Source organism: Cibotium barometz, chromosome 52 (genome assembly GCF_041138505.1).
Source record: "Cibotium barometz isolate CiBa-2024 chromosome 52, ASM4113850v1, whole genome shotgun sequence".
NCBI classification, from domain to species: Eukaryota; Viridiplantae; Streptophyta; class Polypodiopsida; order Cyatheales; family Cibotiaceae; genus Cibotium; species Cibotium barometz.
This window is the reverse complement of record NC_141097.1, coordinates 18120509-18147820: the sequence shown is the minus strand read 5'-3', so window position 1 is coordinate 18147820 and position 27312 is coordinate 18120509. Positions and strand designations below refer to the sequence as shown.

Sequence of the window (27312 nt, the reverse complement as noted above, 5' to 3'; positions counted from 1 at the left end):
AAGGAAATTGCCTCTTGCGTGCATCTTCTTGTGGCTAACTATACACACTACAATGCTTCAATGCGAGATAGGTAGCGATATTTCAAATGTTACCCTCCCCAACTGCCAATTGTCCTCTCAGACTGTCATACTCATTCCACCTAGTTTGAAAATTTATCTACGCTGCCTTGAGTGAAAAGAAGCCGCCCGGGGTCAGACAAGCAAAGAGGAGGGTCTCCTGACTATGTGGGCAAGAAATTATTGAAGTTGTTTTGTCCCATCTGGGAAAATTGCTCACACAAAATCATAAGTCGCACCACACGAAAAAAAGTTCTGTAACACGGAATTCATTGAGACTAGGCACACACAACACAAATGTAATATCAGGACCAGCAAGCATGCACTGCCTCCCGACCTAACTGTTCTTTTCACTCCCGCCGTGCACGACCAGCCAGACATGGGATGGACATCTCGTCAAGTGGAAGCTTTTTCAGCTAAAATGTGTCTGACCTGCCTACATTGGGACATGCAGTGCTGGCAGGTTTCAAACCTGGCTGATCGAACACGCCTCTGCATCCAGCCACTTTCTGGAAAGAGTGAGCTGCTAGCTGTAAACACAGTCTTAAGGCCCAAAGACCACAATCTAGTATTAGGTGAGTAGCACAAGCCCACTCCTAAATCTAGAAAATGACCTGTCCATGATAAAATAACGCAAACCCCTTGCTTAATGTCATACATATAACATAACAAACGTACTTGCTAACTTACCGTCAAGAAACATGTGAACTACGCCATAAGACTTAACAAACATACTTGCTAACTCACGAGTCAAAAACATGTGACCATGCCACTATCAAATAATCAAAAAGCCTATAAATTTCATCCACTGCTACAAACTCACTCATCAGTGTGCTGGAGATACAACTGTCACAAATTCTGCCATGATGACCATCTATCTCTCGTCCCAAATTTCCAATCCACCAACAGGCACAAGCAATCAAACCTGGGTAGTTGAAAGCACAAATGCACTCTGCTACATCTTGATTATCTCTGGTATAGATATCTCCATGTGCTGTACCTCAAACTATGTGACGTCCTCGAAATGCCGAAGGTTGTGCCAATGAGAGTGCAACATCACTTCCTCGACAAATGCTTTTGATACACCAAGTAAAAGCTCAGTATTGAGGAAAGGCTATCCAATGAAACTCTGTAAATTTTCGTGTGTACAAGGCCAAAACTTTTCCCCTGAAAGGGTTATAATACAATACAGTGGAGAGAGGAATGTGAAGCCTCTGGTTATGAAGACCATTGCGCTATTAAGTGGTGACTCTCTAACTTTTCTCACCAAAACCATGTGGCTCGTGCATTCATAGCCTTGACATTGCTTGGCACAAGCGGCATGTGTCCATACATGTCCACAAACTTGTTCAAACAAGCTGTTCTGTGCTTGCTGTGTCCCTTCAAACTGCTAATACCAGTGGTGCCAATCTCAAACAGCTTTCCTGCAGCAACAAGAATTCCTTATCAGGAAAAACACATAACTACATGGGGTTGAAGCCCCCCTGCAACCATATTCAGCGATACAACTTGATAAGACCAGAAAACATAACCACACGTACAAATTTAAGAGGAACATAAAAATTAAATGATATGATATGCTGGAGGCGGTCCTCCCAAGAGCAAAGCTTCCTTCGCCAAGGAGCCAGCTTCACAGATGGGATCTGGTAATGTTGGATCTACCTTGGTAGGATCAAGAGGCCTTGAATTTCACCCCCAAGCAGCAGGCAGCGATGTACTGTGTTTCTGTTGTAGGGCTAGGTAGTGCCCATGTGGATGATGTGCGGGATGCAAGTGGGTGAGGTACAGCATGCGCACGTCCAACATGCCAAGGGCAGCCATGAAGGGTGAGGTGGATAAGATCGTGCTTTGCAGCTTGCAATCTCTACCTTCACAATCTTTCTATTTAACTAATCAACCTTCGCTCTCATACCATGCATGAGCTACTTTCACCTGGCATCTTCAAACACTTGCGTTTTCATTATCCATCAATGGGGGTATTGCACACCTCTGCCTTCCAGCTTCAAATCTACTTCAAAGCATGCTAACTTCTTTAGTGCCCCTTTTGTCCATTCTTGGATCGCATGCATTAGGACCCTCAGATGGCTGTACGGAGACTATCTAAGGCCATGTAAAGGGTAGTCATAGGTATTTAAAACTAGGAAGTACAATGTGAGCCATAATTTAGCAAGTATAGGGTCGTTGAGGGACTCTGAGCATTAGGGTTTACACAGGTGTGCACACCACTGACGGATCAAAAAGTGCCTAGAGGCAGCCCGCCTATGAGAATGGGAAGGCCAGGAACCAAAAGGCAGCAGGATTTTGGGGTTGGACACTGTTGGTCAATGATGGAAATGCCAGACAATGCATTTGGGGAAAAGGGAGAAGACCAGACCAGCTAGGACTGGGCAGGTTTGGGCGGGCAGTTAGCAGTCCTGGGGCACCCAAGATAGACCCCCCAGTTGCCCAAAGGAAGCGGCCAGAGGCTAGTAGTTGGGGGAGAGAGCAAGGGGGAGAGCGGGGGAGAAAAAAAGGTTGAAGATAAGACAAGTAGTGCTTTGAAAGTGTTTAAATACGAGTTGGAATCGTCAGTTCTGCAAAGTAGCTACTTGGAAGAATTTTTCATCTTTGGATTATTCCGGATAGTGCACAATGAGTTTGGGTCCACAGTCCAACAGCTCACTAGTCTGAAATGCGAACCCGATAATGAAGATAAGATGGCTGTGCTCATAAAGAGCATGTATGGCATCACTCGGTTTCAACAAACTCCAAAAGTCCTTCGACTTGCAGCCACAACCTATGATGACCTAGTGGCACTACTCATTGAGAAAGATAGAAGAAACAAAGAAGAAGAGCAAACAAACAGTAGCTATAACTTAGACAAAGCCTTCATCAACACAACACTTGGAAGACATCCAAGAAGATTCAATGTAGATACTGCACGCGAATGGGCTACAAAGAAGCTAACTGCTTCAAAAAGAAGAAGGAACAAGAGCACCATCATGCAAATCTTACTATTGAAGATGTTCCATAACCATTTGAGGATAGAGACAAGGATGCTGAAGATGAAGAATTTCACGCTGTCACTGGTCAAGTTCATAACCCCTCTCTTCGTGAGGCAAGAGACTATGAATGGGCTTTCTAAAGCCCTTATATTTTCATGTTAATTAAGAGTCAATAAGGGTCAGTCCTCTACCCGGGATGTGCCTCAAAATGAAATGTTCTTATGTGTTCTATGTGTGTTAAAAGGGCTTTCATTATATAAAAGGTTCCTTTCCCATGTTATTCCCTATTTGTAACCAAGGGGTGTCAAAGGACTATCCAACTTCATCCATATGCCTGACTGGAAGACTATTGTGATGGCATGGGAGGTGCACATGCATAGGTAGGTCATTCCTTTGCAGGATGTGATGGGAGGGGAGGTAGTTTCTTCCTTTCATGTTGGGTCACACCTCCTTTCACTCCGAAGCGGAGTTTTGTTGGGTCCATGTGTGTGAAACAACCCTTATGTTTGTAAGTGTGTGTCTGTGAACAGCTGTCATGTGCACAGTGTGTATCTACCATGTGCTACACGCACACAAGACTAGCTTCGAGGTTTGGGGAAGCTTGGAGCTAGGCTCTTCTCTCATTGTCCAATCGTCATTAATATTTGCATCATTGTTCTTTATCAGGCTTAGGGCTGAGCCGCTGAGGGTCAAGTAAGCAAGGCTTCCGCGCATGCAACACACAATCACGACATTTGGTTGAGGACAACAAGCTTGAGTTTATGCATAGCATTTAGGGCTTAGATCTATTTTGGATCTATGCCAATCATTGTAATAACTTAGTGATTAGTGTTAGTTAGTCTTTGTAGCTTTGTGTTAATCATAATCAATCATGCTTCTGCATAGTTAGCAAGCTACATTTGGTATGAGAGCCTAGGGCAATCCTAGGTACAATTGTGCATGTTGAATTAGGGTTTGCGTTTTAGAGTTAGCATAAAAAAAGAAGTGATGCGGTGTTGGTGATGTGGCATTGGCATGTGGCAGGATAGCAATGCAAGGATACCTTATATGCTTGGAATGATGCAACTAGCCTTTGGAAAGCAAAAGATTAAAAGCTTTTTAAATACGAAAAAGAGAGGAGCTTTTATTATTAAAAAGATGCTTTTTGGGCTTTTAAAGCTCTTTTCTCAAGTGCTTTTGGGCAAGAACTATAAATTCAGCTACTCTCTCATTGTTGAGATGTAAAAAGACGAGAGCTAATATAACTCAGAGGGGGGGTCGGCCCAATGTGGTGTCTTTTCTCTCTACTCTCTCTCTTTTGTTTATTTTTAGATTTTTTCAAGGTTTTATGCGTGATTTGTTGTTTTCTTGAAGACAAGCTAAGTACCTGTGCTACAACCCTTCTGCCCAACTTATTAAACAGTTGTCTTCAATTGATAGGTCTTGCTTTTCTCTTTTTAGTACTTTAAAATCTTTAAATCTTTTGCTTTCCAAAAGCTAGTCACACCATTCCAAGCCTATAAGGTGGCCCTGCGCTGCTATCTTGTCACGTGTCAGTGCCACTTCACTAGCACCACATCATTTTTTTTCAAAACACTTTTTTTGGGGAATTGCGCGTTGCATTTTTGCATATCAACAACCTATAGTTTGATGCTTCGGTGAGATGAGAGAAGACCAGTGTCAGAATACGCAGCGGAGATGATGACCAGATCTGGGAACACGAGCAAAACGCATGCAGAAAAAATACAGCACAAGAGAGAGAGAGAGATATAGGTGTGTAACTCTGCTCTATATACACAAGAAGATCCCGCAAAAGACTGAATGAGGAAGTGGTGGGGGCATGGGGACTATTTATATGCCCCATGTGAGCAGTCGGCCAACACTGGTGGCCCTCCACGACTGCATGAGCAGTCGGCCAGCAATAAATGAGGCCCACGACTGCATACATCCAGTCGGCCAGCAGTACAGAGGTCCACGACTGCTGTTGGGCAGTTGGCCAGTCACATGTCTGCTGATGGGCCAATCGGCCAGCCACTCAGTGCTCCTGCCAACCTCTGGCATCCCTCCACACCACTGGAAAATGGAAAAAAAATAGGGAAAAAATACGAGGAGTGAGAAAAAAATGATAAGACACCTCATAAGGGCGGGCACACCCACAACAAAGGCCCTGGTGTATAAATATAGACAAGAGATGTCTTCTAACACCCCCTCTCAGCTCCTGGCTGTGAAACCAACCATAGGGAGCTGGGGTGCCGCCTGAGCAAATCCTAAGATAGCGACTTCGTGAAGAGGTCCACCGTACTGTCCTCCGTCGAACAGAATACTGGCAAGATGTCATCAGCAACGATCTGTTCACGAATAAAGTGCCTCTGGATGACCATGGGTTCCTCCAGTGGAAGCCCAAACCTGCAATGCAACCTCTGCATCCTCACCACCTCACAAGCAGCATCACAAACAGCCCGGTACTCTTCATTGTCCTCGACAAGGCAAAAGATGACTGCCTCTTACTGCTTCGTAAAACTGCTCCTGGGCCTGAAGTAGATCTCCTCACGTCCGGATCTCCTCCCCAAACTCAGTCACTCCATTCGTGGAGTCGGACTCCATCCAACAATCCCCCTCCTGTGTACAAGAGTCCATGATCCTTCGCATGCCGCAGAAACCACAGGAAACGCAATCCTGCCTCCCAAAGAGTCATCCGCAACCATGAGCCCAATTGCCTCAACAGGAAGCTCCCGTCCAATCTGGTGTCCATCAACCAGATCAATGAACCATTCTGCTTCTGAGTCAAAGAGGCATCACACTGCTCACAAGAATCAACACCTGTCACAGTGCAAAAACAATGCCTGGCCAATGTCATATGCTTTACATGATTGATTACCTGTGGTGTGCAGTTGAGAAAGATAAACGAACGAACCCTGGCGTTGACACGATCCCACATCTGTGTCTGAGCCTCCCGGTCCTTTCAGATCGACGGTAACTCCCCTTCCTCTACTTCCAGCCGTGGAACCCCAACAACGACGAAATCAGCGAGGTCGTAAGACTCCAAAACAGATTCCATCATAACCTTCCATATGCCGTAGTTGCTCCCGTCCAACTGACGGTCCACCCGGAACGTGGGGAGTGTCGGGATCTTCACATGCCTCTCGGCCATCTCAAACAAAATCTGCCATTGCGGGGATGTACTCTGAAAAGGTGGGTGGGTGGGAAAAAAATCTGTAAAACCTACAAGTGGCTGTCCAGCACCTTAGCCCGCCTTCCTCTTGCACCTTCTCTTCCCAATCAGCCCAAAACAGTCCACCAATCAGCAACACAACAGTCCCCCTCTTGCTCACACAAATCCCAAGAACTATCTAGAGCCTAGGGCTCTAATACCATGTCAGAATACGCAGCGGAGATGGTGACCAGATCTGGGAACACAAGAGCAAAACGCATGCAGAAAAAATACAGCACAAGAGAGAGAGAGAGAGATATAGGTGTGTAACTCTGCTCTATATACACAAGAAGATCCCGCAAAAGACTGAATGAGGAAGTGGTGGGAGCATGGGGCCTATTTATATGCCCCATGTGAGTAGTCGGACAGTACTGGTGGCCCTCCACGACTGCATGAGCAGTCGGCCAGCAATAAATGAGGCCCACGACTGCATACATCCAGTCGGCCAGTAGTACAGAGGTCCACGACTGCTGTTGGGCAGTCGGCCAATCACATGTCAGCTGATGGGCCAATCGGCCAGCCACTCAGTGCTCCTGCCAACCTCTGACATCCCTCCACACCACTGGAAAATGGGAAAAAAGTAGGGAAAAAATACGGGGAGTGAGGAAAAAATGATAAGACACCTCATAAGGGTGGGCACACCCACAACAAAGGCCCTGGTGTATAAATATAGATAGGAGATGACTTCTAACAACCAGTGCCACAAAAGTTTCGATGGGAGCAGGGGAGTCTCCCATGTCACAAGATCATCCATCGATGAAGGAGCCAACAGATCAAGTGGAGGCAGCATTTGGAGAGGAGCCAAGGATGAGCCTATGATCGGACTTGTTGGATTGCATGGAGAGAGAGAGAGAGAGAGAGAGAGAGAGAGATGGCAAGTTGGTGAGAGAAGTGTACACGACTTAAAATGATTACGTTGATGTGTTGAACCTTGAAGTCTTATCTTTTGACCCATTGAAATCTCACACACACACTGAACTAATGACACATGACACACTTATCCTATTCACACACATAGGGGGTGTTCACACTCATGACCCCCGAATCCCAACAAACCCCTCCTCAGAGTGAAGGAGGTGTTGTTTAAGAAACCTTCAATAGCCATTGTGATTTGGACTCTAGATTGTATCATGTGCTCAAAAGAGGACACAATGACCTTAATGTTGAGAAAAGTGGTGCCAAAGCCTGGCACTAGGAGATTTCCACAAAATGGATAGATTGAAGGTCCTCCCCACCGCCTTAAGGTTTTGGGGATGCAAGACGTGGCTCCCACCCAATCTCCAACATGGTATCTGAGCCATGGATTGAAGTGTAACCTCTGAGCCACTAGTTGAGCCTTTGAGCCAAGTAAACATGGACAAGGTCAACCTATGAGCTAAGAAAAAAGTGGGCAAGTTGGCACCAAGGAACTGGGGAGGGAGGGGGGGGGCATTGGGGGGAGTGTTGAGAACAATGATGCCATAGCTTAGCACTAGGATATTTCCACAAAATGGATAGATCGGAGGTCCTCCATCGCCTTAAGGTTTTGGGGTCTAGATGGCTAGACCAATTTGTGGAAACATCCAGTTAAGCGTGCATTGGCGTGAGCACAATTGGGATTGGTGACCTCTCGGGACTTGGCCCTCCACCCAATTTCCAACAACCAACACCTGAACTCTCATGTCAACCTTGATATAGAGCTTGACCACTCATGATAGCCTACATCAATTTACCCAAAAACAAACACCTCCCCCCCTTGCTCTAAGCAAGAGTATGGAGAGAATGATGGAGTCTTTTAGAACAATAAGACATTACAAAGTGGAGAGCACACACGAGGATTATTTGATTAAGTTTTTGGGAGACTTCTCAGGCAGAGAACCCTTGACCCACATATGAAGAAAATCAGAATGCCCACACATCATTGAGAGAGAGTTCCTCCATAGTTGATACAACTGTCTGCATTGGCTTGTTCTCCTACCTCATGATCATTATCTTCTTCTTCTTCTTCTTCTTTGCCACTAACCACATTTCATACTCCACATCTCTCATCATCAAGAGACATTTTCATCTGACAGGTTGGGAAGTTGTCTTGTTGTATTTCTCCATTTCGAAGCTATTTGTGTTCATCTCCATGGCGGTTATGCTTGGAGATGTTGACAAGTAAATATAGTGCTGACGTGGACGGTACGACATGTAGAGTTCACAAGTACAACTCGTAAGGCGGCGGAGGCAATTGCGACGAAAGATGTAGCAGGTCAAAACATTGGCGTTGTGTGTGTAGGAGCGTAGAGATGGAGATGACTAAAGAGAACTAATGGCTGATGGCTGTGTAGGCGGAGGTGGTAGCGGTAGAGGGGCGACGATCTGCAATTGACGGTGAGCAATGATAGGGTGATGACAACGAACATGCAGTGGAAGGAGCAAGTCAATAAGGACGGATGGAGTAGGTGGAGGTGGCTTAGGGTAGCAAAGACGATGCTTTGCAAAGGACGTTGCAGAGTGGTTGAGAGGCTGGTGCTGCAGGACAGGTGGACAATAGAGATGGGCGAGCTCGTGGGAGTGTGGAGCTACAGTCAACAGGTGGGAGACCCAGGCCTATGGGACTGTGCAAGAGCCCTAGCCTTGGCTCGAGGTTGATCGTGGTTTGGCACTAATTGTGTTTTAGCTGTGATTAAGGTAGATCTTGGAATTGATATCGGAGCCAAGGGAGTTTACGAGGGAATGCTAGTTTATTTCAGAGTGCCCAAGACTGAGGGCAAAAGGATCAGATGTACGAGAGATCAGAGCAAAACAACACAGCATGAAATGGGTGAGTGAGTGTATATATGATGGTGAGTGAAAATATGTACAAGAGGCCCTTTGATGTGAGGAGATTCTGAGTAGAAGACCAGTGCAGAAGCAAAGACGATGTCAAAGCCAAAGCACAATCGATGACGAAGGCTCGCGTCGATGTGAGGCAAAGGCACTTCGTGAAGTGGTTGGTGTCGAAGGCTCACGTCAGTGGATACAGAGGCACTCCGAGGTGGTAGTGAGCAGCGGAAGGTAAAGTGGTACAGACTCTGGTGACAAGGGTGTTGTGGTACCGGAGGGGTGATGAAGAGCAGAGAGGGCTGCCGTCCCAAGTGGTGCAAGCTCTTGTGAGGAGGGTGTTGCAATACCTGAGTGGTGGTGAGGAGCAGAGAGGGCTGCCGTCCCGAGTGGTGCAAGCTTTGGTGACAAGGGTGCTACAATACCTGAGTGGTGGAGAGGAGCAGGGAGGGCTCCCGTCCCGAGTGGTGGTGTCGATGAAGATAAGCAGAGAGGGCTGCTGTCCTGATGATGTGAAGAGGTGAGCAGAGAGGGCTGCTGTCCCGAGGAGAACTGGAGAAGAAAAACGCAGATGTGCTGTAGCAGAGAGTGGGCTGCTGTCCCAAGATATGAACTGATGATAAAACGCTGATGTGCTGTACTGTAGCAGAGAGGGCTGCTGTCCCATGATATGAGCTCATGTAAAACGCTTAAGTGCTCTACTGTAGCAGAGAGGGCTGCTGTCCCGTGATATGAGCTGATGTAAAACACTTAAGTGCAAAGAGTGGGCTGCTGTCCCAAGGGTATGCTGCAGAAGGAAACACTGAAGTGCAGAGAGTGGGCTGCTGTCCCAAGGTAAGATCTGCAACAGAAGAAAACGCTGGAGCTGACCTGACAACGATGATGATATGCTGATGTAGAGCAGGTGCCGGCAGCAGCAGCAGATGGTGGCATATGATGTGGTGAATGATGACTGATGAAGCCATGGGTATATTTATGAGTTAGGCTGCTGGTTGGCCCAGTACAGGGGCTGTCGGCCAGCAGCACAAGACCTAAAAAACCAAAAATAACCAAAAAAATCCAAAAAAAATCCCCTTTTTAGGGCTGGGAAAAATGCCATTTTCACACAAAGACCTCCAAGATGTTACGTACAAGGAAGGTTGGCAAGTTGTCCCCTAGGTACTGTGGACCTTACAGGATCTTGAAAAGGAGGAAGGTTGGCAAGTTGTCCCCTAGGTACTGTGGACCTTACAGGATCTTTAAAAGGATTGGTGAGGTTGCTTCTAGACTAGAGTTGCCTCTGACTGTGAAAGATCATCCAATCTTTCGTGTTAGTCAATTGAAGAGATGCTAGGAGTTGAGGATAACCTTGTTACCCCTTAGGAACCTATCGAGGTTGAGGACTTGTCCTATGTTCCACATGAACCCTGAGAGGGTGATAGATTTCAAGAAAAGGCAACTTAGGAACAAGTTGATCCTTGAATATAAGATTAAGTGGAAAGATAGAACAGGGGACTCAACTTGGTAGTCAATAGCTAGTTTGAGTAAGTGCTTCCCTAATTTCATTTAAGAGTAAATGCTTGAAGAGGGGAAGTAGGTTTTGGCACCTTTGGGTGCTTGTAGGTCCCCCACTCGTCCACACTCGCCCTCATATCTTACCTAAAACGTGGCAGCAATGAAAAAGCATGTCCATGTGCTACTTTGCTTGGGCACGCATATGACAATGAGATCCAATGCTAGCAACACAGGGACAAGGATGTTGCCAACCTAGGAACAGTTCCGGCTGCAACAAATAAGCGCTAGTAGCCTTATGGTTGGTATTAGACACGTCGTCTTGTTTTCAGTGAGGGAACTTAGGAAGGCTTTTCATAGCCATTAGAGGTGTTGGTTGGCATGTCTTCAACAACATTGGTGGTTTTTTCAATAGTACTACCACAACCAAAGGACATGTCACTTGACGTGTTTTAACCGCAGGTGTCACGCGCGTCCCGCGTTCGGATGTTGTGGACATATTACACCAACTCAAGTGCAAGGCTTTGAGATCGGACATCATGCATTTTGTGAGCCCTTGTCTAGGGACAAGTTGTTGGTGTAACACCAAGGGGTGGTTAGAGTCGTGCACATCTTGCACATGTTAGTGTTGTGCCCTCTCTTCCTTGTATGATTTAATGCATTGTGTTGTCGTGGGCACTTATTAGGCCATTGGTCGGGTGCCCGTGGTCTTGTTATTGTCAAATATCTAGGTGGTGGTGTATGTGAACCCATGAAAATGACACTAGCAACACCATTCACTTTTGAGGGGCATGGATGAAGGTCTCTATTGAAGTTCCCTTGGATGGGGTTGAGCACAATCTTGACACACTTAAACTACTAATACAACTAAATAGTATTGAAATGGCACAACACCTCAAATTTAAATGATACAACACAACACAAGATAGCGATGTTGGAAATTTAAATGACACCTAGTGTCACGTGCATCACACACTTAGACATTGTGGACATAATGCACCAACTCAAGTGCAAGGTCCTAAGGTCGGACACATCATGCATTTTGTGAGCCCTTGTCCAAGGACAAATTACTAGTGTAACACCAAGGGGTAGTTAGAGTCATGCATGCCTTGCACACGTCAGTGTTGTGCCCTCCCCTCCTTGTATGATTTAATGCGTTGTGTTGTTGTGGGCACTTGTTAGGCCATTGGTCGGGTGCCCGTCGTCCTGTTATTGTCACATGTTTAGGTTGCGGTGTATGTTAACCCATGAAAATGACACTAGCAACACCACACTTTTGAGGGGCATGGATGAAGGTCTCCATTGAAATTCCCTTCGACGAGGTTGAGCACAATCTTGACACACTTAAACTACTAATACAACTAAACATTATTGAAATGGCACAACACAACACAAGATAGAATTGAAATGACACTTGTATTAGGGCCGGAAAGCGCCCCCCCCCCCCCCCCCCTCTCTCTTCGCTTCCTCTTCCCCTCTTGATGATATTGTATTAACAAGGAAGATTCGAAATACACGCTTCATGGGCAATACATGCTAGATTTCCAATGACATTTATGCAATGAAAACAAATTTCAAACATGTTTGTGCCGATGCAAAATGTTGCAATCCAAGCTTTAGCCGCACAGATTCTCACTTCCCAATCCCCAATAACTTTCACAAGCAGCTATGCTCGACTAGTATCCATACACATACATGTGTGTATTAGGCTGAGACATAGGAGACCTTAAAATGACCAAGTACGTAGATGTAGTGTAGGAAAATGAACCTATAAAAGCTCTTACTCGTAAACACGATGAATTTTGTAGGTTTGAATTAGCAAGTACTCGGAATGTTGACGACAAAATGCATTGAAGCTCTTTCAACAATTTGGAGGTTTGAATTAGCAAATACCTAGAATGTGGGCGACAGAATGTAGTGAAGCTCTCTCAACAAAATTAGGGTTTCAGCTGAATCAAAGTTTTTACAAAAATTGGGTTTCAACTCAATTAGGGTTTTTAAAGAATTAGGGTTTTTGCAAATTAGAGTTTAAGGTTGGACAACATAGTGTACAACAACATAATGTACGGGTAACTATCTCTTCGTGGAGGGGGAGTTTCACATTTCTGTAATTGGAAGTTGTACGTGAATGAACTTGGTTTTATTTTTGGTTTGAACCAACAACCTCAATTGTAGAGAATGTGTTGTTGACATGTTTTTCTGTATTCACTCCCTTTGACTCACCATCGCCCTCTCCCTCTCAAATAATTATGTGATGTTGCTCTCTCCAATGTATGCTAATGTAAAACGCTGATAATGTGGGATACAAGTGTTGATGTAAGCTGATGTAAAATGCTGATGAATGCTGAAGTAAAACGCTTATGTAAGCTGATGTAAAACGCTGATATGTAAGCAGGGAGGGCTGCTGTCCCACTGTGTGGCCTCGAGCAGAGAGTGGGCTGCTGTCCCACGTAGTGGCCAGATAAGAAACACTGATGTGCTTAATGTCAGGCGAGGATGATGAAGCTTTGTTGAGTAGAGCCCGACAGAAGCAGCAGCAACCGGATATGTGCAATGAAGTGGTACGAGATAAGGCCTTCAATCCCTTTGTTCACAATAGCTCTAATACCATGTGAAGGCAAAAGGACGAAAGGACCAGATGTACGAGAGTTCAGAGCAAAACAACATGGCATGAAATATGTGAGTGAATCTATATATAATGGTGAGTGAACATATGTACAAGAGCCCTCTGATGTGAGGTCACTCTGAGTAGAAAAGACCAGTGCAAAAGCAGAGATGAGGTCGGAGTTGAAGCACGGTCGATGACGAAGGCTCGCATCAATGTGAGGCAAAGCACTCCGAGAGGTAGTCAGTGTAGAAGGCTCGGAGGAAGTAGAGGCACTCCGAGGTGGTAGTGGCAATGGAAGATGAGGTGATGCAAGCTCTGGTGACAAGGGTGCTGTTGTACCTGAGGTGGTAGATGAAGGGTAGAGAGGACTGCTGTCCTAAGTGGTGGTGGTGGTGCAAGCTCTGATGACAAGGGTGCTGCAAGACCTGAAGGGTGCAGGCTCTGATGACAAGGGTGCTACGTACTTGAGGGGTGCAAGCTCTGGTGACAAGGGTGTTGCGTACCTAATGGGTGGTGAGGAGCAGAGAGGGCTGCCGTCCCGAGTGGTGCAAGCTCTGGTGACACAGATGCTGCGTACCTGAGGTGGTAAGGAGCAAAGAGGGCTGCCGTCCCGAGTGGTGCAAGCTCTGGTGACACGCATACTGCGTACCTGAAGGGGTGTCGATGATGAAGATAAGCACAGAGTGGGCTGCCGTCTGAGTGGGCTGTTGTCCCAATGGTGAGAGCTGAGGCAAAAGTGCTCTATGTATAGCAGAGGCAGCTGCTGTCCCATGAGCTGTGATAAAACGCTGATATGCTGATGTAAGTGCTAATGTAAACGCTGATGATGTGCTGATGTATGCTGATGATGTGCTGCCACAAATCCCTATATTCTAGGGACATGCGGATGCGTGTCAAGCCTAGAAACATGCGGATGCATGTATGTATTATACCTGGGCATGTGTATGGATCATATGAGTGGATGCATATGAGTCCAAGGACATGGCAGGACATTTGTGGACTTTCGGGCGGTGCCCGTGTGGATTCCGGCCATGCACACATGGTGTGTTATGATGGCAGGCGGAATATTTTCAAGTACAAGAATGATGATAGGTGGTTCTCCAAGTTTACATGTGCACAATGCATAAATGATGCATGCCATAACTTTATTTTACTTTGTGTGACATTGTCTTGCTGCCTGGACAATGCTTGTTATTTTGGCTTGTGAAGTCCGAGGGACCGGGGACGCCCGGGCACCTTGTGGACGCGTGTGTGCACACCTGTTTGGGCCTAAAACTGTGGGCTTATGGGTTTTGCAGGTGGTAAGTGCGTCCACACTCAATTTACAGCTTATTTCATTTACTACTAAAGTTTATTGGTTTGCAGGTCCACACTCATTAATAAGTGGCCGGACAACTTATAATGCGTTCGCATTTGGTTGGACCAAAATTAATGAAGTCCGGACAGCTTATGGCCATTTCCCATTTGGTTGGACCTAAACTTATACAAACAGGACAAATGGAGCACTATGGGCTGGACACCTACCTGGACACCTTATGGGGACACTTGTCAGCCTGTTTGTGAACCCACCAAGCCCCTTAGGTGGCACTGGAGAAAGGCGCCTCCTTCAAGAGGCCATTTGGGCTGTTTTATTCATAACTCAACACATTGGAGAGCTGGTTGAAGCTTTTGGAGTTGCTACAGGGCTGGTTGCTTGCTTCCCGGGCTCACACAAGCTTGGATAATGATCCCCACACTCTTCTAAAGGGCTGGTTGGTAAATTTCAGACCTGTATTTTCTGGTTATTGCGAGTTTTGGGCTGGTTACAGGTGTCCAAAGTCAACTTGGACAATACAGGACAGCTCTAGGGACCTCCAGAGGGCTGTAGGACCCTTTACAGGTGGATTTCTCGCGATGGAAAGCTGCTGTTTTGGACTGGTTATTGCATAAAACAGGCCGGACAGCAATGGAATATGTGAGCATGGATGTGTCTCAAGGATTCCTGGTGTAACAGGTGTTTAGGGCAAGCATTGGGAACACTTGCTCGCGGAGAACACAGGTTTCTGGATCAGTTTCTCGCGTGGAAACAGGGCCTAAAGATCCATTTACATCTTGTGCAGGGCGGAGTACCTGTGAGGATTGTGAAACTCTTGTGCAGGGCGGATGTACCTGTGAAGAGGCTTGTGCAAGGCGGATGTACCTGTGTGTAGGGCGGATGTACCTACAGATTCTCTTGTTTGAAATGTATTCATTCATGATGTATTTGGAAGAATCAGGTGCAGGCTGGTGGTGAATCCCCAGGCACCCGTAATCTTGTAGCTTGCAGACTCTTTTGGTAATATAACCTAAAGGGGGGGGGTCAACCTATCATCGGCCCCTTTATGTGGTGTACTGTCATTTTCAGCTTTGTGGTTGTAATGCTCAAGTGTTAAGTGCTCAGAATCTTGTTCACATTTATACGATTCCAATACACGCGTCCGCCTCCCGTTACATGTGCTGACATAAGTGCTCATGTAAGCTGATGTAAAACGCTGCTGAATGCTGAAGTAAAACGCTGATGTAAGCTGATGTAAAATGCTGATGAATGCTGAAGTAAAACGCTGATGTAAGTTGATGTAAGCGCTGATGTAAAACGCTAATATGTAAGCAGAGAGGGCTGTTGTCCCACTGTGTGACCTGAAGCAGAGAGTGGGCTGCTGTCCCGTGTAGTGGCCAGATGAGAAACGCTAATATGCTGAATGTCAGGCAAGGATGATGAAGCTGTGTTGAGTAGAGCCCGGCAGAAGCAGAAGCAGCAGCAACAACATGTGGTACCGGATATGTGCAATGAAGTGGTACGAGTTGATGAATGATAGGCAAAGCAATATATACTGAGGGAGACTGCTGGTCGGTCAGCCTAAAGGCTGTTAGCCAGCAGAAAAGACAAAAATACCCAAATAAAACCAAAAAAAATCCCTTTTTTAGGGCTAGGAAAAATACTATTTTCACACACCTTCCTGAGACAGCTTAGAGGGCTGAGCCTGAATGCTTTGATACCATAGTAGCAACGGAACGGGAACGGGAACGGAACGAAAGCACCACCAGGGGAACGGGAACGAGAAAAAGGGGGAACGGGAACGAGGGGGAACGGAAACAGGGAACGACCTAGATAATTCCTAGAAATGACGATAAATCTTAACATACAATGCACATTTATATAACCAAATCAGAGACACACTAAAGTCTAGTGCACCATAATTTGCATGGCTAGATACTAACACTGAACAGATCTCACAAGTCAAAATAAATTAGCCCACATCATACATGACATAAGTGACAAAAAGCACAAAATGTGGCCCACATGACACAGCCTAGATAAAAGAAACAATCCAAGTCCAAAGTCCAAGCCTCAAGGTGACATGCACATTGCAAATAGTAAGGAGATATCATGCATGGCTACTGCCAGTGATGCCATCAAGGAGACTATCATCTATGTCATCCAAGAAAGCCATATCATCAAGACCAACATCTGCAGCATCCAAATCTTCAATCCCATCCTGACCAGGATCTGCAAGTCCATGTGTCTCCTCATCATCCAAGGACTCCTCATCAAGCAATATAAACTTCTCTGGTTTGGGAGATGCCATATCACCAAGCAAGCGCAAATTAGCACTTACAAAAATCAAGTCATTGACTTGTTTTGTCCCAAATTTGTTCCTCTTCTTGGATGCAACATGGCCGAACACACTCCATAGCTGCTCAATCGGAGAGGAACTTGCACCTTGAGACAAGATCCTTACTGCCAATGATTGAAGCTGTGGTGTACGAGCCCCATAATCCTCCCACCATAAAGCAGCCCCTATCTTAAACCTATCTCTCTGAGCATCAGCCGATCCAAACCTTCCCAACTTGCTGCGATAAAATCCAAGTTGGTCTTTCACCAACCTTCGTTTATCTGCATCACGAACCTGCCTAGAAAGCACTGTCTCCCAACCATCCATCACCTCATCATCGGCCTCTTGTCCACATCCTTGGAACTCGGGATCCAAGACATACGCTGCAGCATGCATAGGAGAATGATAACCATTCCATCGTACTTCACATAATTCTCGAACCTCTGCATATTTCTCATCAGACAAGCCCATTTCCCCTATTTTCTCGATCATTCGGTCAGCCCCCTCATAAACCTTGCCAATGCATGGCTCCCGTCCATCTGCAATCCGCATCAAGCGCATGATCGGCTTCATCATAGCATTGATAGTATTGAATTCATCCCAAAATGTGAAGTCTTGTATGGTTCTTGCAACCTCTATGCCGGCTCTTGAGCGAGAAAGTGCCCATCCCATCCACTCATTGCATACAACCAACTGCTTCAAAGGCAATTGCACTTTGGATAACCTCTTCATCATGAGAAAGTTATAACCAAAGCGTGTCTCTGAGTACTTCAAGAGATCCTTTTTGGCCGATCTCTTGCGGAATTCATTCAAAATAAACTGATGGTTTTGAATGAAGCTTATTATCTCCTTGCCTTTTTGAATGTGTGGATCAACCCATGGCAAGCTGCCAACATCCTTCAATAAGTTGCTCAAACAATGAGCAAAGCATGGACTGAATGTGATATGCGGATACCTGTCTTCAAGCTTAAGACCAGCTGCTCTATTTGTTGCCTCACCATCAGCTAAGAACTGAATAACATTCTCTGGTCCAACTTTCTCAATACCTTCGGCCCACTCTTCCACAAGCTGATCTGCAGTTTTTCCAGTCCCAGAAGCATCATGTGAGGAAATGAATTGCATTCTTCCTCGAGAATAAGCAACCATGCCATGAATGGACCTTTTTCGAGTGTCACTCCAACCATCTGCAATAAGTGACACACCATTCTTTGCCCAACTTTCATGCACAGACTCTAAAGCACATTCAATTGCAGCTTTCTCCTTTTGCAACAAGGTGGTGCGTATGGTCTCATATGAAGGAGGCTTGTATGTTGGGCCATACCGTGCAATCTCCTGGACCATTTCAATGAAATATGGAGACCTGGCAACATTGAATGCTACATGATCATGATAAAAGAACCTTGCAACAGCTGCATCTACCCTCTCTTTCTTGCGGGGATCCCAAGCTGCTCCCAAGGTTTGCTGCTTGCCGGAACTTGCACCCATAGACTGCGAATCTTGGGAAAATGCAAAGCTCCCAAGTCCTCCATACTGTTGTCCATCTCCCAAGTGTACATCTTCCCCTTGTCTACTGAAGTAAGATGCATCAACTGCCGGTTTCTTTCGTGCACATGCTTTCTCCTCTTCACTTGGGTACTTTGCCAAAAGCTCTCTACGCATTTCAGGTGTTGTCCCTGGGCATTTGTTCACTTGTGCTTTTTCATTGTTCACATGGCATAGATGTGCTCTGACACGGTTTGCTCCTCCTGACTTCTCTTTGTTACATTGCTTGCATTTCCATCGTGTTGCACCTCCCTTAGATGAATACCTTTCTAGCCTTTCAACCTCGTCCCACCAAGTAGCATTCGAAGCTGATCGCTTTGAACCTGAGTAAGCCATGATGTCTGCAAATTCGGGCAAAAAGTTGAATAGGCTTTCAAAGTTAACCATTCCAGAGAAATGAGTCCTTTTTTTTCTTCTGTTTAATGGGGAGAGACTGTGCACTGTGCAGTGTGCAGTCCAGATTGTGATTCACCATAGGTAATTTTTAAAACACCAAAAGTTCAAAGTTCAAAAAAAAAAGAGAGAGAGAAGAAAGAGAAAAGCTTCTTGCTGCCTTGCCTTTTAGATGACTGTAGTCTGCACAGTGCAAGGGCTGGGGGCCTGGCTGCCAGTGGTGGCTGGGGCGACTGTAGTACTGTACTATGCAGGCAGCAGTACAGAATGTCAGGACTCAGAAGTTGAAAGAACAGCTGCTGTACGGGCAGGACAGTACGGGCGCTGCTGTACGGGCAGGACAGTACGAGCGCTGGCGGCTGTACTCGTGGAGTCGTGGACAGCAACGGCGTGAACTCCGAAAAGCGACGGGCGACGGGCGGCGTACGGGCTTGTGCGAATTTTCGAAAAGCGCCTAGCGCTGCAAGGCTTACGGGCTTCATTTTTTTTGTAAAATTCCACGTCATCTGCACGTTCCCACGTGGGGGAACGGCAGGCTAGCGTTCCCTGGCCCGTTCCACCTAGCGTTCCACCTACGTTCCCTGCCGTTCCACCATTTTTCGACCACCTCCACGTTCCACCATGCGTTTCCGGCGTTCCACAGGTCCACGCGATGGGGGAACGCGTTCCACCGTTCCCAATGGGGGGAAACGGGGTTCCCCTGCTACTATGTTTGATACCAATGTTGCATGCACGGAAGCCTTGCTTACTTTATCCTTAGCCCTAAGCTTGATAAAGAACAATGAAGCAAACTTTAATAATGATTAGACAGAGAGAGATGAGCGTGTTCATTGTATTACATGGTACAAAAAGATGATGATGTCTATACAGCTTCTGGGGCCCTTAGCCTGACCAAAAGGTTGACTTTAGACCTTCTATTGACTGCCTATGACCTAATCCCAAAGGGAGATTACATGATATGTACACATGAGAGCTTGGCTATTTATAGGGAGGAGGAAAATTCGTAATCCAGCCAGTTTTTCCTTTTCAATCCACAAAACTTCGTCCATCTTTTGTGTCCAAATTGTGCCTAAAAGGTGTCCCATATATGGGTTTACCTGTATGGTGATGCCAGTGATCGACAGATGGTTTCTACTTCTGGGTGCTATGCAGCCAGTGATCTTGTGGATACTTCTTTTGGAGATGTTCCTGCAGCGAAGGATAGTGGGCCAGTTTTGCCTACATCTGAGGAGTTTGTTTCTCCTATTTCCTTGCCTTCAGTTTCTATGCATACATCTCCTTGCCACGATGATATATCTGGTAATGTTTTTGAGGAAGATAGTGGGCTATCTTTGCTCACAGCTTCTGAGGGGGATTTGTCTCCTATTACTTCGCCTCCGACTCTTTCTTCGACAACAAGTGACCAAGATGTGTTGCTGGTCCCTTTGCCTTCTATGGAGGAACCTGCTTCTACGCTGTATGATGCTATTGAGGAGGCTACTACTACTTCAGTTACCACACTACTGTGAATGTTCCTATTTCCCTTACTCTGTGTGAGGATTCTGGATTGTGGTCAAGTGTGTCCGTGACTGTGTCTCGGGCACAGTGATACTTCCAAGGATTGAAGGATTGGGATTTGGATTTGGTTGGGCTTGTGGAGTCCCGACTTCAGTTTTCTGAGAGAGCAGTTGAGTTCTTACATCTGGCGATGCCGACCTTCGGGGAGGGTGCTATTGTACAACATTTGGCTACTCTTGGTACAGAGTTGGAGCAGATGGACTATATTTCTTTTGAGGGTATTATCTTCTTGGAGCTACAGGCTTCTAGGGATTTCTGTGGCACTGTGTTTACATTTGGGTTTGGCACCAATATTTGGAGCAGCATGACGCAACCTACATGGTTGTTTTCTTCTAGAGGAGCAGTGTACCTGGCAGCTTGTTCTATTGCTTTTGTAGCTGAGTTGCTGTGGAGCTTTCCTGGTACCTATTGTTGCTGCATTCTTTTGTCTTTGACAGAGGACGACTTCTTCGGCTTCTCGGAGTATGTTCAGTATCTGGTGCTGGAGGGGGTGTTAGCACATTCATCCCCAATTTCTGCCCATTTCTGGTGTCTTTTTGGTCCCTTTTGCATGGCCCTTGATTGTGGGTTGGCCACCCCTATTTTACATATTTTTCTGGGATTTTTACCAGCCCGTATGGTATTTTCCCAGTCGGCCAACTATTCAGCTCCAGTCGGCCAGCACTACCCACCTATTTACCTATAAATAGGTGGGCTGGCCTCTCACTTTTTCATCTTGTCTTGTACATCTTTTGCTCCCTCACTTATGAGACTACTTGTGTCTCTTGCTTGGGACTGTTTTGCTTCAGTATATTCAGCATAGTTGCTCCATATCTCTCTCTCTTGCACTCTCTATTCAGCACACTCTAGTGCCCTTTTGCTTTTGCTCTGTGCACTCTTTCAACTTTCCCCCTCTGCCATCGGAAACGATCTCTAACCTACCCTCACTGTGAATAGGGATAGTGGACTCGTCACCAATCAGGATGTGACTTGCGTGCCTCCGAAGATCCTGTAATAACTCTCGGGAAGGAGTCATGTGCATGGAAGCACCACTACCTAGAAACCAATCTCGAATGTCCCTAGCGGTGAGTCCAACCACCTCCCTACTCGAAGAAGATGAAACATTGGTGCACAAAAGCTGGAGTCTTCACGATTACTGCTGAGGAATCTGCACCCTTCTCGATGCTCTGCTTAAGACATTTTCTCCAATAATGGCCTTTCTCACCACAATCGTTACATCCACATAAAGGTTCACGATTATGAAATCATCCCCTTGTTTGCGAACATAGAGGATACTCTCAGTAGGGCTATTCTGAAAACTATGAGAGAGCAAGTACACATGGGTCCTCTTTGCCTTCAAGGCGTCACAATCCAAGTCGGGCTCCTGCTCGGAAGACTTCTCCTGTGAAGACTTCCCTTTGCCCTTATTGCGGCCTTGCGACCCCGCTGGCCAATCAAGCCCTCAGAGCCTCCACCCTGTGGAGGGTTCGTAAAACGCTCTTCCTGGTCCAAGAGCATAGGCACAAGCTCCTCCCATGTGATGGTGTTGAGCCTACCACTGGTGATCAAAGAGGAGTAAAAAGCTGAGTACTGGAAGGTCAGATGAGACAGCAAAGTGATGGCCATGTCCTCTGAAGATATCTCCTTCCCAGCTTGAAGAACCTCCTGCTAAAGTGCCTGCAACTTGTTGCATCGTCGAAGACTTTGCAAGATCCATCACCCGCATCTACACTTCCAAGGAGATCCACTTCATGGGTGATACCCTGTTATACAGAGAAGCCAAATGCCATGAGACAGCAAAGTGATGGCCATGTCCTCTGAAGATATCTCCTTCCCAGCTTGAAGAACCTCCTGCTAAAGTGCCTGCAACTTGTTGATGTGCTCCCGCATCGTCGAAGACTTTGCAAGATCCATCACCCGCATCTACACTTCCAAGGAGATCCACTTCATGGGTGATACCCTGTTATACAGAGAAGCCAAATGCCACCAAATCCCTCTGGCCAGCGTCATATGTTTGATATGATTAATCACCTGTGGTGTGCAATTAAGAAAGATGAAAGAACACACACAGGCATTGACATGATCCCACAACTGTGCTTGAGCCTCCCGTTCTTTCCGAGTAAAGGATAACAGCTCCACGTCCTCCAACTCTGGCCATTGAACACCAACAATAATGAAATCAGCCAAGTCATAAGACTCCAATATAGACTCCATCATAACCTTCCAAATGCCATAGTTGGTCCCGTCCAACTGTCAATCCACCAAAAACATGGGGAGAGTAGGGATCTTTACGTGCTTCTCAGCCATCTCAAGCAAGTCTGCCATCGAGAGGGGGGGGGAGGGGGGAGGGGGGGGGTTACTTTGGTCTTGTGAAGGGAGGGTGGATGGGAAAAAAATGAAAAAGAGACTGCAACTAATATGCAAGGTGGCTGTCCAACGGTGATGCCCGCCTTCTACCCAATCTCCAAGTCCCAAACAGCCCAAGAGATCTCCAATCAGCACCAAAAACCACCAATCCCGCAAGCTCTTCAAATCTCATGCAAGCTCCAAGGTCTCACAGATAGAGTCGGCCAGTGCAAACAGCCCTCCACGACCAAGAAAAATGGGAAAAATACATGGAAAAATAAGGGGAAAATGGAGAAACACCTAATGGGCGGGCACACCCACAACAAAGGCCCTCAAGAGATGACTGCTAACATCTTCCACCACCAGTCTTCCACCAAAGCAAGTGATGTCCATCTCCATGGCCTCTTACTGGCCTCACTCTTTCTTCTAAGTTCTGACAGAACTAACCTCCAAGGAACACCCTCCAGACTTGATTCTGGGAAGCTTGGATGTGCTAGCCATCCCCACAAACACACAAACAAGCACATCAAATGGTGGGATGATCAGAGAGAAATCTGCCTCTGTTTGGAAGAATGGCCCCAACAATGACTCTAATGAGCTGAGTAAGATGAAAGCAGACTAGCCACCGAACAAGGGTTAAAGAACACCATGGAAGAAGTACTATGGGAGTGGATGAATAGGCGGCAGAGAGAAATCTGCCTCTGTTTGGAAGAATGGCCCCAACAATGACTCTAATGAGCTGAGCAAGATGAAAGCAGACTGGCCACCGAACAAGAGTTGAAGAATAGCATGGAAGAAGTACTATGGGAGTGGAGAATGGGCATGAATAGACGGCAGTGATGAGCTTCCTAGGTGCTAGGTTATTTGGACACATAACAAAATAATTGTGATAATGAGTAAATACTAAATTCTGAGGGTGAAAGTGAGTAAATGTCACAAAATTGAGTAAATACTAAATTTTGAGGGTAAAAATGAGTAAACATCATGGAACATGGAAGTGAGTGGATGTCGGCATGTTCCATTCAAGTAATCTTGTGGAATACCATGAACCAGAATTGGGTGCTCCGCCTAACGAAACAATACGCCAGATCTAGAGGATGACAGGAGGTACTAAAACCCGAACAAGTGGTTCTTCATCAGTCAAAGGAGGCTTTTGTCACAAACGTAGGAAAGAATCAAGGATGAGTGAGCACAAGGTGCAACAAGTAAGCTACAGACTAATGTGCAAGCCAACTCAATAAACTAATTGGCACTGAAGAAGTCATATAAAGAGTAAAACCCTTCATTACATCAGCACCCACCAGCGACTCTATGACACACAGAGAGCACCATACTGGTGAATGGACATTAGATAGATCCCTGTGCCATGTTATCATGCCACCTCATGCAGTTAGCTACCATAGACAAACAGGCACACAGGTGTGAGCGGTATCTAATGCACAAGGTTGCAGCACAATGAAGGGTTGGATTAAGGTGTACCACAATGGAAATAGTACAGCTGCAGCGCTCAGTGTCTCTTCATTGACAAATTATTTTCCTAAGACCAGGAATCACACTCTAGGCATTGTGGCATTTCCCAACTTGCCAAAAAGCGCCTTCCAATGTTGTCAACAGTTTTGAAAAAGATTGACCGACAAGTTGGGATCCAAACATGTCAACAGGCTTTGCAACAGCTCTTCTCAGGCAAAAATGTTTGATCAGGGTTGGAACCTTGCCAACACCAGGCTTGGACAACTATGGCATGCATAGCTTGAATCTTTATAAAATTAATTCAGCATTTATTAACAGATCAATGCTACACACAAACACGAACATGCACACACCTCACATGCTTTCTAGACAATGAAAAGTACCTTTAACCCAAATGGGAGGACCGCCAGTAGCATTAGCAACAAGAAATGACATTGCAATATCTTCACAATTTCTGCAGAAGGCAAACAGAATCAACTCCATCCTAAAGTGAAATCAGCAGAACAAAACCAAGTCACCATCGTTTGCACCCAAAAAGATCTCACCTTTCCTTTGTTACAAAGTCTCTGATTTGAGCCGGCATGTGATTAGTGTAGAGGTCAAGGTACTTCTGGTGGAAAAACGCACACTTTGATAACACCATGCTGTATGTTCCCGTCCACCATACAGACCACCAGCCACCATACGAGTAGCGTGGCTGGTTAGGCTCATAATTCTACAGAGACAACCATATACTGGTCAGATTCTAAGTAAGTTTAGAAGATATATTATGAGAATTTCAAGTAAACAAACTGACTTTAGAAAGCACATAATAAGCTAAAGGGACTTCGGCAGAAACACACCTGTGGGTGGAGCCAATGCATCCTTGGCACAAAACCCACCATGCTGTCACGAGCACTAGACCAAACAGTGAATGCAAAAGCCAAGGTGTCACACGGAACCACGACATCGTCATCCACAGAGAAGATTGCATTTGTGGCAAGGTTGTCAAGGGGCTTAAACCTGGTGTTCAGATTGTCCTCATCATGCATGTCAATTTTGAGCTTGATACTATGAGTAGATTTCCGGGAGGCAGCTTTCACAGATGATAGCAGATCAGAGAGCAACATGTCAGAGGGTGGATCTGTAGACTCACTCCAGACAACACGGATAGAATCTACGTTAGGGCAGTGCGAATAGTGTTGAACAGATTTCTTCAGTAAGTCGGGTCGCCTCCAGGTGTTGATCAGAACAGTGAAGCGCTCCTGCCTGAGCAGGAATGGAAGATCAAAAACAACATAGACACTTCGAAAGTCATGCCTAAAAAATGAGATGTTATGGAGCCAACGACAGGCACGCTACACCCTATTAAATCATCACTGCCCATAGGGCTTATGTCCAAAGGTACACATTAGTGCTCTTAACTTAAATACACCTCATGCTTAAGGTAAAGGGCAGACTAAAGTATGATCATAACCATATAACTAGCTGGACAGGCGGCAAAGACACCACTGTGGTACAAGATGATATAGCCTCGTATGCATCAAAGAATAAGAAAAATGGTGACCATCAAACAGCAAAATTCTGGATTCTTTACACTTGTAGCTCATGCTGCTCCCATCAATGCTTGGAGCAATGCAAGAAGAGTAAAACGTGATCCTACTACATTGAAACTATATACCTCTGAACTATATCGTGCCCTTTTGTCCAAGAATGCTGACAACACCACAGCACAAACTACATGATATAGCAAATACCATCACCACACCATGACAGCCAAAGGCCCACATGGGCATGCAGAAAATAGCATGCCCCTGTGGGAAAGGTAGTAGCCAATCATCCAAAGAAAACCACATCAATTGACAAGCAATGATGACAACAAAATGATGCAAGACACTGATGTATGCCCAACTTTCCCAAGAGCATGTAAATAAATTACCGGTCCCATTCGTGAGTGTGGTGGCGCCAACCCATGATAGAAGACACCCTGCCTGCCAGAACAAAAAGGCTCATGAGCACGCAAAGGCCCATCAGGAACCTAATCCGATTGTTAAAGAGCCACATGAAGTTCCGGTAACGCCAGCGTCCATGTGCCCCCTTCGTCATCCTCACCCTTCTATCCACGAGGGCAACAAAAACACTGCAAATGCCAATGTGCGGTTGATGAAGCAACTCTACTGCTATGAGAAATGCCTGCTGACCTGTCCTTGCCCTGCTTATAGGATCGTAGTTAGCTTAGAGGATCGTGTTTTCCCTTGAAATCCAGGTTTAGTTATGCCTTCCTGTCCTTGTAAAACTAGGAGATTCCTCACCCCTTTATCAAGCTAAAAAAACCACCCCTCTTTTTCAGTGGCAAAGAAACCCTAAACGCCTGCAGACCCTAAAATGCAGGTTGATGAGAAGCTTCCCCTCCTTCCCTACCTGCAAACCCTAACTACACAGAACCGTTGCTCCCCTCGTTCCTAAGCTACAAAACCCTTATTGCCAGTTACTCATTTTCTCCCCATCCTATCAGTGCTACGAACCCTAATTTCTTGCACTGATCTTCCAGTTATCTGTGTACGACCTTGGCCAGGGCGTAAACCCTGCTTTGCGATTCCTCTCCGTGGAGAACAAACCCTTAATACCAATGGTCTGCCTTCGGTACAAATCCTGGTTCCCTTTAGTGTACAAATCTTGATATCAGATACCCTGCGTATACAGAAAGAAACCCCAATATCCGATTCCCCATCTGTACAACTCCGAAACCCTAATTTGCGATTGATCTGTTCCCTAACCAGAAAGATATCCAAAATCTTTGTGCATCGAACTTTGCTCTTGTGGGCAAAATGCTGCCCCTCTCAGATGATGATGACTCGGTCCCAGCTTTATAGTACCTGATTCTGCTGCACAGTAGTTCTCGCCCGACGGCCGACTTGGGGGTTAACCAAAGGGGCGAGAATCTCAAAGCAGGCGGTCAACCGTACAAGGAAAACCCTAATATTCCCCAAAAAGTCCTAATCTGGTGTTCTGAAACTACTTCTTTTCTCTCTCTCTCTCTCTTTAGGGAACGAAGCAAGGAAACCAAGGCACCACACGTGTAGAATTGTTTTCCTTGTCTGCAGCACAGCGAGAGAGAGACAAACAGAGATACAGAGAGAGTCGGAGAGACAGAGAGAAAGAGATGCTGCCAAGACGCGATTATCTCTGCTGTCGCTTCTCGGCTTTCGGGCTGAAAGAAAGAAGACACTGCAAGCGCGGCGCTGTCCTGATTTTCTGTCTCGCGCTCTCTTCTCGGGCCTTTTTTGGGCGATTGAT

The 27312-nt window shown here is 46.0% G+C and overlaps 1 protein-coding gene across 1 annotated transcript; it reads right to left on the bottom strand.

The window, feature by feature from the left end:
* Positions 1-810: 810 nt before the first annotated feature.
* Positions 811-27312, bottom strand: LOC147608889 (glycosylinositol phosphorylceramide mannosyl transferase 1-like). Its single transcript, XM_086788070.1, has 5 exons — positions 25955-27312; positions 24879-25284; positions 24582-24751; positions 24420-24490; positions 811-1481 (listed from the first exon to the last, which is right to left on the bottom strand). Exons 1-5 carry the CDS (start codon positions 26119-26121, stop codon positions 1321-1323), a joined length of 975 nt encoding a protein of 324 aa, XP_086644196.1. The 5' UTR covers positions 26122-27312; the 3' UTR covers positions 811-1320.